The following is a 13,365-nucleotide window of genomic DNA, read 5'->3' as shown; positions in this document are numbered from 1 at the left end:
CCTCAGCCTGTGGAAAAGCAGGAAGGAGAAGACGGGAGGGGGGGAGAAAAGAAAGCCGAGGAGAATCATCGGATTTGCAACGGTTTGTTTTTCGTCTTTCTACAACAAGTACAGAGCCGGCAGGTTGTCCCCAACCAGCCCGCTTCCCTGACGGACGCGCGCACGGTGGTTCGGCCGGCTCCGGAGAACCGGCCGGACGGGATCAGTCTGAACAACTGATTTCGAGGCTTTGTTCTCATTTCCCCTTCGGGCCCGTCTCGAGCGGCTTCCCAATGTCCTTCCCCCGGAGCTTGAGACCTGAAAAGAGAGATGCGGTTGCAGCGCGCGCTTCACCGTGACTTCTTCTCCCCGTTTATTAATAACTGCCATCTGTTAGGTGCCTACTATGCGCCGGGCACTGTTGGGGGGACACACAAGGAAATCGGGTTGGACCCGGTCGCTGTCCCACGTGGGACTCCGGTCTCAAATCCCATTTTAAAGACGAGGGAATGGAGGGACAGAGGAGTTAAGTGACTTCCCCAAGGTCACCCGGCGGAGCCAAGATCGGATTAGCCGTTTCAAAAGGAACCGACTACAGAGCGGTCTTAGCGACGGTGACTTTTAGACTGTGAGCCCGCTGTTGGGTAGGGACTGTCTCTATATGTTGCCAATTTGTACTTCCCAAGCGCTTAGTACAGTGCTCTGCACATAGTAAGCGCCCAATAAATACGATTGGTGATGACGATTTTCCAAAACCAGGTCCAAGACATTTGGCTGGCCCCATCTTGTCATAATGATAATAACGGTGGCATTTATTAAGCGCTGACCGTGTGCAAAGCACTGTTCTAAGCGCTGGGGAGGTTACGAGGTGATCAGGTTGTCCCACGGGGGGCTCCCAGTCTTCACCCCCCTTTTCCAGATGAGGTCACGGGGGCCCAGAGAAGTGAAGTGACTTGCCCAAAGTCACCCAGCTGACAATTGGCGGAGCCGGGATTTGAACCCGTGCCCTCTGCCTCCAAAGCCCGGGCTCTTTTCCACCGAGCCACGCTGCTTCTCGACCGCTTTCTCGAACGAGCCCCCCGGCCACATTCTCCAGTTCCCCGGATCACACATCCCCAGACGCGGTTTTCTCGACCGGTGTGGCCACGGAACATGTCCGCTGACTCTGTCGGACTGTACTCTCCCAAGCGCTTAGTACAGTGCTCGGCACATAGTGAGCACTAAATAAACACCACTGACAAACTGCTCCCCGTAAATAAGCCTCTCCCTGTAGTAAAAAGACACTCAATAATATTGACTGAGCGCCTACTGTACGGAAAGCGCTGACAGCACGGTCCCCACCCTCAAGAAGCTTACACTCTACATGGGAGAAACCATTAAATATGACACAAGCCATTCACAGATAGCTGGAGAAAGAGACAATAGCCGCTAGCGTAATAATAATAATTGTTGAGCGCTTACTATGGGTCAAGCACTGTACTAAGCGCTGGGATTGATAGAAAGAGCCCGGGCTTTGGAGTCGGGGGTCATGGGTTCAAACCCCGGCTCCGCCGCTTGTCGGCTGTGTGACTTTGGGCAAGTCACTTAACTTGTGAGCCCATTGTTGGGTAAGGACTGTCTCTATATGTTGCCAACTTGTACTTCCCAAGCGCTTAGTACAGTGCTCTGCACCCAGTAAGTGCTCAATAAATACGATTGATTGATTCCCTGGGCCTCAGTTCAATAAATACGATTGATTGATTGATTGATTCCCTGGGCCTCAGTTCCCTCATCTGTAAAATGGGGATTAAGACCGTGAGCCCCCAGTGGGACAACCTGATCACCTTGTAACTTCCCCAGCGTTTAGAACAGTGCTTTGCACATAGCAAGCGCTTAATAAATGCCATCATTATTATTATTATCATGCCTTAAACCTCCCACCCATGTCTGGGGCAGGGATTGAAAGCCAACCATGTTTAGGCCCCACTTCGTTTCAGAAGCCAAGTTCCCGGCACCCGGACCCAGTTAATTCCAGATTCCACACGAGGAAGACAACAAATCCTAAATGCCCTCTTCCAAGACTCCTCGAAGGGCCCCTTGATTACGGGAAGCCCGGGGACGAGAAAGACAACCTCCGAGCTTAAGCGTTACCCGGCCACAGAGGAGCCAACGGAATCGCTGAGGATACTCACCGATGGCTCTTTCGATCTTGCCCAGGACCTGGTTGTTCGGAATGGCCCTTCCGCACTCGTAGTCAGCGATAACCTGCGGCTTTTCATTGATTTTCTAAAGAGAAGATGGACTTGAAACGCGTCGGTTCAGCGGAGGACACGTTCAGAGACGCAGATCAAATATATCCTACGGGATAGGTTCCCCATAGGGCACGTAAGGGTCTTTTTGCGGATGGTGTTCGTTAAGTGTTTACTATATGCCAAGCACTGTACTAAGCGCTGGGGTGGATCCAAGTTAATTAAGTTGGACACGGTCCACGTCCCAGATGGGGCTCAGTCTTCAGCCCCATTTTACACGAGGGAATGAGGTCCCAGAGTAGTAAAGAGACACAACAGACTAGATGAGGAAAGGAAGATTTTAGTCTGGTTTTCACTTAGCACTGGCCAGAGGATTAACAGCTGTTGGCTGACTCCTGTTCCCAATGGCTTTGAGAAGGGGCGGGACGATCTGACTGTCACCCAGACCACGTACACAACTCATCGGGCCTGCGATTTTACCGGGGTGGCCCACATTTAAGTGGCCCGTAAGCCTTTTGAAAAGATGTCAGAAGGGAGAGGTCCTCGGAGGCTCGGTAAAAGGTTGTTTACGCTCGACGTGGCCGGGCTTTTCTCCCGCGGCCTCGGCTGCCTGAAAGAGAAAGCCCGCAGGCCCTCCCTCGGTCTCCCCGTCCACGGCTCGGGGCCGGTACTCACCGTGGCCAGGTCTTTCTGCGTCAGCCCCTTCCCCTGCCGCCCCTGCTGAATCACTTTGCCCACTTCCAGGGTCACTCTGTCGTGGTGCAGCTCCTCGGTCTCCCGGTCCAGCTTGGCCGTGTTCTTGGTGATAGAGTGCTGTTTGTTCTGGCCAGCAGCCCCTACAGCCAGCGTCAAAAGGCAGGAGGGAAGGGGAAAGGCGGGAGGGGAGGCAGGGGGGGACAGCAAACACCCTGGAATCAGCTCTCCCGCCGCTCGAAAACCCGCAAGCCCGCGACTAAAGACACCAAACGGGGCCTCTGCATCGCGACGGGGTCCTTTCACGGTGAGCCCAGGGCTTCTTGTTAGAAAGACCCAGAATGAACGGAGGCATCTTCCCAAGTTGTAAAATAAAGTCTCACAGACATCCTCTCTGTCCCCTGGGGAGGTCAGAACCCCGACTGTGGCCGCTCGACGGAGGAATACACAACCTCCCTTGACTGAAGTTGGACGCTAAATACACACCGGGATGAATCCTTACAACTCAGTTCGGGGGGCAAGGGGGGAAGACGCATCTACCCACATTTCTTGGAGGTCTCCACATCTTCTCCTCTTCTCTGGGCTGCCAAGATGGCCTGGAAAAAAATACAAAATGTTTTTTGTCCAAACGAACCTCAAGGCCTAGCTTCTCTGAGCCACTAGCTAATTAGCACCCCACTAATGATTACTGCCTTTTGAAAAGCAGACAGGCAGTAGCTGGAGAAACAGCCAAAGCAATTGGTGAGAAAACCTTCTAGGAGCTTGTATCTAGGCAACTCACATGAAATAGCTACCAAGGGAAAAAGTGGCAGCGTATTTCTCAACTGGCTTTAAAAAAGAATGAGGTGGCGGGGGGAGAAGTGTCCCTGACTAACTTTCAGTGGAAAATTATTTCAGTCAAAAAACAGATTCTCTCGGGAACCTGGAGAGATCAGGTGCTTGGCCTGATTTTAACCTCTCTGGATGAGCCGGGTTTGTTTTCCATCTGAAATTCTTTTGTTAGTATGCAATCTGGAAAAAAAAACTTGTAAAATAGTGAGCTTTCATCTGTACACGTCAATGAATACAGTCATTAATTACAGCGGTCGGGATTTCTTCCTAATAGAGACAGACGATATTTCTATTCATTCATTCATTCAATCGTATTTATTGAGCGCTTACTGTGTGCAGAGCACTGTACTAAGCACTTGGGAAGTACAAGTTGGCAACATTTCTAGAAACACTCCAGCTTCTGACAGACGGCACGCTCAGCTTTTCACTTTCCGTCTGGGAACTACATTCTCTCCCTCCTTGCTTCTGTTCTTTCAACAGGTTAGAACGCCTAAAAATTGTTTTCCGGGCTTTGTTGGCCGCCCGCCAAAATAAGTTCCCGACCCTTTTCCGGGCCTTGTTGGCCACCCGATGAGTTCCCGGCCCTGTCAATGAGTTAAGAGCCCCGCAGGTCGGACCCAAGATTCGACTGTCGAACGATACCGAGGGCTACGGCTACGTCTACTTTTACCCTGAAACCGTGCCTCAGTTTCCAAGGGCGTTCAGGAACTAAGGACCAAACCCGAATCGACTTCCCACGTGATTTTCTGAGCTTTGTATTATCCCGGCACACTTCCAAGAATAAACGGAGGATCGGTCGGGAATCGTCTCGAACCGCAGGCTCTGACTGCCCTCACTGGCTGCCTGCCAGGCAACGCAACAGGGTTAAAAAGGGGTCAGGGGTCAAGTGGGAAAGTTTTCCGCATCTACTATCCGTCATCAGGGAACCGTTCGACTGGATGATCTTCAGACGCTCCCTCTCCTGAGTCTGGAGTTTCGGAGGAAAGAGGTGGAGAATGGGTCACCAGTCAATGGTATATAATAATAATAATAATAATGGCATTTTTTAAGCACTGGGTTTAAACACAAACAGCATCAGGTCGCACGTCGGGGTCAGTCCTATGGGAGCCCCACAAGTAGGAGGGAGAACAGATACCGGACCCCATTTTGCAGATGACAGGACTGAGGCCCAGAGACGTTAGGTGACTTGCCCAAGGTCACAGAGCAGACAAGCGGCAGAGCTGGGGTCAGAACCCAGGTCTTTGGCCTCCCGGCCGAGGCTCTTTCCACTAGCCCATGCTGCTTCTCAACGCTTTAATAATAATAATAATGATAATAATGATAATAATAATAATAATAATATTTGTTAAGCACTTACTATGTGCAAAGCACTGTTCTAAGCGCTGAATGAACGCTTATTTTGGGCAGTACACTATACTACACTCAGGAATCAATCAGTGGTATTTATTGAACACTTAGAAACTTTACTAACTTGTATCTACCTCAGCGCTTCCGACAGTGCTTGGCACACAGCGGTTAACAAATACCCTAATTATATTATTACTTAGGGTGTGCAGAGCGCTGTATTAAGCGCTTCAACCCACCACAAAAGAGTTGGCGGACGCATTCGCTGTTCCCAAGGCGCTCACAATTTAGGAGGAGTGCAATGCAAATTAATTAGTCCCTGTGCAGCCTGGGGCTCACAGTTTAAGTAGGAGGAACTCTCCGGCGCTTAGAACAGTGCTTTGCACATAGTAAGCGCTTAACAAATGCCATTATTATTATTATTATTATTATTATTCCTTCTCGACCGTGAAGTCGTTGTGGGCAGGAAATGTCACTGTTTATTGTTGTACTGTACTTTCCGCAAGTGCTCAGTACAGTGCTCTACACAGACGAAGCGCTTAATAAATACACCTGAATGAATTTGATTGTACTGGACTGTCCCCAGCGCTTCGTAGAGTGCTCTGCGCACACGGTAAACGCTCAATAAACAGCACTGTTCGCCGAGCGCTGAATGCAGCGTTTTGAAGGTACATCACAAACAACTGACAATAGTAATGGTATTTGTGAAGCGCTTACTATGGGCCACGCACTGTTCTAAGCGCTGGGGGAGATACAAGATAATGAGGTGGTCCCACATGGGGCTACATTTTGCTTCTCGTTACCACTTGGAAGTCTTCCCCCCCTTCAAAGCTCACCTCCTCCAAGAGGCCTTCCCGGATCAAGCCCCCCTTTCCTCAGTTTCCCTCCGCGTCACCTCGGCTCGCTCCCTTTGCTCTCCCCCCGCCCCATGATACTTATGTATGCATGTACATATCTATAATTCTATTTATTTATTTATATCGATGCCCGTTTACTTGTTTTGCTGCCTGTCTCCCCCCCACCAGACTGTGAGCCCATTGTGGGCAGGGATTGTATCTCTTTACTGCATTATGCTAATGCGCTTAATTCAGTGCTCTGCACACAGTAAGTGCTCAATAAATAATAATAATACTAATAATGACGGCATTTATCAAGCGCTTACTATGTGCAAAGCACTGTTCTAAGCGCTGGGGGAAATACAAAGTGATCGGGTACAGTCAATCCCCATTTTACAGATGAGGTAACTGAGGCACAGAGAAGTTAAGTGACTTGCCCAAAGTCACACAGCTGACAACTGGTGGGGCCGGGACTTGAACCCACGACCACTGACTCCAAAGGCCAGGCTCTTTCCACTGAGCCACGATGGCATTTGCTAAGCGCTTACTACGTGCAAAGCACTGTTTTAAGCGCTGGGGAGGTTACAAGGTGATCAGGTTGTCCCACGGGGGGCTCACAGTCTTCACCCCCATTTTACAGATGAGGGAACTGAGGCCCAGAGAAGTGAAGCGACTTGCCCAAAGTCACACAGCTGACAATTGGCAGAGCCGGGATTTGAACCCATGAACTTTCATTCATTCATTCAATCGTATTTATTGAGCGCTTACTGTGTGCAGAGCACTGTACTAAGCGCTTGGGGAGTATAGGTTGGCAACATCTAGGGACGGTCCCTACCCAACAGTGGGCTCACAGTCTAGAAGGGGGAGACAGACAACAAAACCAAACATATTAGCAACATAAAATAAATAGAATCATCATCATTATCAATCGTATTTATTGAGCGCTTACTATGTGCAGAGCACTGGACTAAGCGCTTGGGAAGTACAAATTGGCAACATATAGAGACGGTCCCTACCCAACAGTGGGCCTCACAGTCTAAAAGGGGGAGACAGAGAAACAAAACCAAACATACTAACAAAATAAAAAAAAATAGAATAGATATGTACAAGTAAAATAAATAAATACATAAATAGGGTAATAAATATAGAATATGTACTATTGTACTTCCCAAGCGCTTAGTTGTACTTCCCAAGTGCTTAGTACAGTGCTCTGCACACAGTAAGCGCTCAATAAATACGATTGATGAATATGTACAAGTAAAATAAATAGAGTAATAAATACGTACAAACATATATACATATGACTAAATCAATCAATCAATCAATCAATCGTATTTATTGAGTGCTTACTATGTGCAGAGCACTGTACTAAGCGCTTGGGAAGTACAAGTTGGCAACATTTCTAGAAACAAAGCCCAGGCTCTTTCCACTGAACCACTGAATGAATGAATGAGTGAAAGTGGGCGCTCAAGCGATACCACGGGAGGGTACTGGACGCCCCCACGATGTGGTGGCGATCGCTGAGAGAAGCAGCGTGGCTTAGTGGAAAGAGCCAGAGGTCTTGGGTTCTAATTCCAGGTCCGCCACTTGTTAGCTGTGTGACTCTGGGCAGGTCACTCCTCTGTGCCTCAGTTTCCTCATCTGGAAAATGGGAATGAAGGGACAGGGACTGTATTTAAACAGATTACCTTCTATGTACCCCATTGCTTACAACAGTGCTAGGCACCTAGTAAGCGCTTAACCAATACCATTAATCTGGAAAATGGGGATGAAGACTGCGAGCCCCACCTGGGGCAACCTGTTAACCCTGCATCTCCCCGGGCGCTTAGAACAGTGCTTGGCACATAGTAAGCGCTCAACAAATACCATCATTATTATTATCAAGTCACTTCACTTCTCTGGGCCTCAGTTCCCTCATCTGGAAAATGGCGATGAAGACTGTGAGCCCCCCGTGGGACAACCTGATGACCCTGTATCTCCCCCAGAGCTTAGAACAGTGCTTGGCACATAGTAAGCGTTTACCATATAGTGAGCGCTTAACAAATACCATCATGATTATTATTATTATTATTATTATTATTATTAACAGCGCTTGGCACATAGTAAGCGCTTAGCAAATACCACCATTACTATTATTAACAGTGCTTGGCACATAGAAAGCACTTAACAAATACCACCATTATTATTATTATTATTATTATTATTATTAATGGTGCTTGGCACATAGTAAGCATTTAACAAATACCACTATTATTATTATTATTATTATTAATAACAGTGCTTGGCACATAGTAAGCGCTCAACAAATACCACCATTATTATTATTATTATTATTATTAATGGTGCCTGGTACATAGTAAGCGCTTAACAAATACCATTATTATTATTATTATTATTATTATTATTATTATTATTAATGGTGCTTGGCACACAGTAAGCGCTTAACAAATACCACCATCATTATTATTATTAACAGTGCTTGGCACACAGTAAGCATTTAACAAATACCACCATCATCATTATTATTATTAATAACAGTGCTTGGCACATAGTAAGCGCTCAACAAATACCACCATTATTATTATTATTATTATTATTATTATTATTAATGGTGCCTGGTACATAGTAAGCGCTTAACAAATACCATTATTATTATTATTATTATTATTATTATTATTATTATTATTATTAATGGTGCTTGGCACACAGTAAGCGCTTAACAAATACCACCATCATTATTATTATTAACAGTGCTTGGCACACAGTAAGCATTTAACAAATACCACCATCATCATTATTATTATTAGCAGTGCTTGGCACATAGTAAGTGCATAACAAATAGTACCATTATTATTATTATTATTATTATTATTAATCGTGCTTAGCACATGGTAAATGCTTAACAAATACCACCATCATTATTATTTTTAACAGTGCCTGGCACACAGTAAGCGCTTAACAAATACCACTATCATCATTATTATTATTAACAGTGCATGGCACATAGTAAGCGCTTTACAAATACTACCAATTATTATTATTATTAATAGCCGTGCCTGACACATAGTAAGTGCTTAACAAATACCATCATCATTATTATTATTAATAGTGCTTGGCACATAGTAAGCACTTAAATACCACCATGATTATTATTATTATTATTATTATTAACAGTGCTTGGCACATAGTAAATATCCTGATTATTACATTAACAGTGCTGGGCACATAGTAAGAGCTTAACAGATACCATCATGATTATTATTAACCGTGCCTGGCACATTGTAAACACTTAACAAATATCACCCTGATTATTATTATTATTAACCGAGCTTGGCACATAGTACGTGCTTAACAAATACCACCACCACCATCACCATCATTATTATTATTTACAGCGCTTGGTACATAGTGAGCGCTTAACAAATACCACCATAATTATTATTATTAACAGTGCTTGGCACATAGTAAGCGCTTAACAAATACCACCATCATTATTATTAACAGTGCTTGGCACATATAAATATCATCCTGATTATTATCATTAACAGTGCTGGGCACATAGTAAGCGCTTAACAAATACCATCACGATTATTGTTAACTGCTTGGCACATGGTAAGCGCTTAACAAATATCACCATGATTATTATTATTATTAACCGAGCTTGGCACATAATAAGCGCTTAACAAATACTGCCATCATCATTATTATTATTTTTATTTACAGTGCTTGGCACATAGTGCTTAACAAATACCACCATCATTATTATCAACTGTGCTTGGCACACAGTAAGCGCTTAACAAATACCACCATCATTATTATTATTAACAGTGTTTGGCACATTGTAAGTGTGTACCAAATACCATCGCGATTATTATTAACCGTGCTTGGCACATAGTAAGCGCTTAACAAATGCCATCATCGTCATTATTATTAACAGGGCTTGGCACATAGTAAGCGCTTAACAAATACCATCACGATTATCATTATTATTAACCGTGCTTGGCACATAGTAAGCGCTTATTACCACCACCATCATTATTATTAACCGTGCTTGGCGTATAGTAAGCGCTTAACAAATACCATCATCATTATTATTAACAGTGCTTGGCACATAGTAAATATCATCCTGATTATTATTATTAACAGTGCTGGGCACAAAGTAAGCGCTTAACAGATACCATCACGATTATTATTAACTGCTTGGCACGTGGTAAGCATTTAACAAATATCACCATGATTATTATTATTATTAACCGAGCTTGGCACATAATAAGCACTTAACAAATACCACCACCATCTTCATTATTATTATTTACAGTGCTTGTCACATAGTAAGTGCTTAAATACCACCATCATTATTATTAACAGTGTTTGGCACATAGTAAATATCATCCTGATTATTATTATTGGCAGTGCTGGGCACAAAGTAAGTACTTAACAGATACCATCACGATTATTATTAACTGTGCTTGGCACATAATAAGCGCTTAATACCACCATCATTATTATTATTATTTACAGTGCTTGGCATATAGTAAGCGCTTAACAAATACCACCATCACTATTATTAACAGTGCTTGGCACATAGTAAGCGTTTAACAAATACCACCAACATTATTATTATTACTATTATTATGATTATTATTATTAACCGTGCTTGGCACATAGTAAGTGCTTAACAAATGCTACCATGATTATTATTATTATTATCGGAGCTTGGCACATAGTGAGCGCTTAACACACGCCACCATCATTATTATTTTTATTATTAACCGTGCTTGGCACATAGTAAGCGTTTAACAAATACCACCATCATCATTATTATTATTAACCGTGTTTGGCACATAGTAAGCACTTAACAAATGCCACCATGATTATTATTATTATTATTATTATCAGAGCTTGGAACATAGTGAGCGTTTAACACATGCCACCATTATTATTATTATTATTATTAACCGTGCTTGGCACATAGTAAGCGTTTAACAAATACCACCCTCATTAATATTATTATTATTATTAACCGTGTTTGGCACATAGTGAACGCTTAACAAATGCCACCATGATTATTATTATTATTATCATCCGAGCTTGGCACATAGGGAGCGCTTACCACATGCCACCATCATCATTATTGCTATTATTAACCGTGCTTGGCACATAGTAAGCGCTTAACAAGTACCATCATTATGATCAATCAATCAATCGTATTTATTGAGCGCTCACTGTGTGCAGAGCACTGTACTGAGCGCTTGGGGAGTCCAAGTTGGCAACATCTAGAGACGGGCCCTACCCTAAGCAGGCTCACAGGCTAGAAGGGGGAGAAAGACAACAAAACATATTAACCAAATAAAATAAATAGAATAGATATGTACAAGTAAAATAGAGTAATAAATAAATTATTTATTACAAGTAAAATAGAGTAATAAATAAATTATTTAAGAAGGGGGAGACAGACAACAAAACATATTAACCAAATAAAATAAATAGAATAGATCTGTACAAGTAAAATAAATAGAGTAATAAATAAATTATTTATTACAAGTAAAATAGAGTAATAAATAAATTATTTATTACAAGTAAAATAGAGTAATAAATAAATTATTTATAATCTATTAATTTATAATCTACATAAATCATATAAATTATTAATTTATAATCTATTATAAATAAATAGAGTAATAAATAAATAGCAATAAATAAATAGATGATGATGCTGCAGGTGGGAGGGGGAGGCCTGAGGGGGGGAGGCCTGAGGGGGCGACGGGCTATTAATTTATAATCTATATAAATCTACATAAATTATTAATTTATAATCTATAAGAGAGCAATAAATAAACAGTAATAAATACATAGATGATGATGCTGCAGGTGGGAGGGGGAGGCCTGAGGGGGGGAGGCCTGAGGGGGCGATGGGCTATTAATTTATAATCTATATAAATCTATATAAATTATTAATTTATAATCTAGAATAGAGTAATAAATAAATAGTAATAAATAAATAGACGATGATGCTGCAGGTGGGAGGGGGAGGCCTGAGGCAAGAGGCCTGAGGGGGCGACGGGCTATTCATTTATAATCTATATAAATTATTAATTTATAATCTATTATAGAGCAATAAGTAAATAGTAATAAATATATAGATGACGATGCTGCAGGTGGGAGGGGGAGGCCTGAGGGGGGGAGGCCTGAGGGGGCGACGGGCTATTAACTTATAATCTATATAAATCTATATAAATTATTAATTTATAATCTATTATAGAGTAATAAATAAATAGTAATAAACAAATAGATGATGATGCTGCAGGTGGGAGGGGGAGGCCTGAGGAGGGGAGGCCTGAGGGGGCGACGGGCTATTAATTTATAATCTATATAAATTATTTATTTATAATCTATTATAGAGTAATAAATGAATAATAATAAATAAATAGATGATGATGCTGCAGGTGGGAGGGGGAGGCCTGAGGGGGGGGAGGCCTGAGGCGCGAGGCCTGAGGGGGCGACGGGCTATTCATTTATAATCTGTATAAATCTATATAAATTATTAATTTATAATCTATTATAGAGTAATAAATAGTAATAAATAGATGATGATGCTGCAGGTGGGAGGGGGAGGCCTGAGGGGGGGGAGGCCTGAGGCGCGAGGCCTGAGGGGGCGACGGGCCTTCCCGGCACCCTTTGCGGCGGGGCCGGTTGGCGTCGGTTGGCCTCGGCGGGGGTTGGGCCTTTCGGGCCCGCCGGGCCGTACCTGCTTCGACTTGGCCTGGGCGGCGGTGGGGCCCTTCTTGCGCAGCACCGTCACCGTGTCCCAGTCGCTCTCGGCCATGGCGGGGCTTCCTCACAGGCCGACCGACCGCCTGACGGGCCGCCCGACTGACGGCGCGCGGCCCTCGACGCGCCGCCCGCCTCGCCCCTCGGCTCTGATTGGCCGGCCGAGAACAGGGGGCGGGACCTTCCGGAGGCGCGGGCCAATCGGATGGCGCGAATCCGAAAAAAAAAAAAAAAAGAGCCGCCCGTCAGCGCCAAAATGGGGGCGGGCTGAGGAGGGCGGCTCGCGCCGTGACGAGCTGGGGGGGACTACAAAGACCGGCGTGCATTGCGGTTACACCGCCCAGTGACGGGCTGGGGGACTACAAAGACCGGCGTGCATTGCGGCTACACCGCCCAGTGACGGGCTGGGGAGGACTACAAAGACCGGCGTGCATTGCGGCTACACCGCCCAGTGACGGGCGGGGGGAGGGACTACAAAGACCAGCATGCATTGCGGCAAACGGCCAGCCTAGGGAGGACCGAAGGGTCGTTCGCTCAGTCGGTAGTGTTGATGGTAATAATAATAATAATAATAATAATAATAATAATAATAATAATAATAATGGCATTTGTTAGGCGTTTACTATGTGCAAAGCACTGTTCTAAGCGCTGGGGAAGTTACAAGGTGATGAGGTGGTCCCCCG

At 44.4% G+C, this 13,365-nt stretch overlaps 1 protein-coding gene across 1 annotated transcript; it reads right to left on the bottom strand.

Moving 5' to 3' along the window:
* Window positions 1-68: 68 nt before the first annotated feature.
* EDF1 (endothelial differentiation related factor 1) lies at window positions 69-12,802 on the bottom strand. Its single transcript, XM_038768044.1, has 5 exons — window positions 12,660-12,802; window positions 3,445-3,496; window positions 2,883-3,043; window positions 2,151-2,244; window positions 69-297 (listed from the first exon to the last, which is right to left on the bottom strand). The coding sequence occupies exons 1-5, from the start codon at window positions 12,735-12,737 to the stop codon at window positions 236-238; spliced, it is 447 nt and encodes a 148-aa protein (XP_038623972.1). The 5' UTR covers window positions 12,738-12,802; the 3' UTR covers window positions 69-235.
* Window positions 12,803-13,365: the final 563 nt, after the last annotated feature.

The sequence above is a fragment of the Tachyglossus aculeatus genome, chromosome 27 (assembly GCF_015852505.1).
Source record: "Tachyglossus aculeatus isolate mTacAcu1 chromosome 27, mTacAcu1.pri, whole genome shotgun sequence".
In the NCBI taxonomy this organism is placed as follows: domain Eukaryota; kingdom Metazoa; phylum Chordata; class Mammalia; order Monotremata; family Tachyglossidae; genus Tachyglossus; species Tachyglossus aculeatus.
This window is presented reverse-complemented; position numbering and strand designations above follow the sequence as displayed.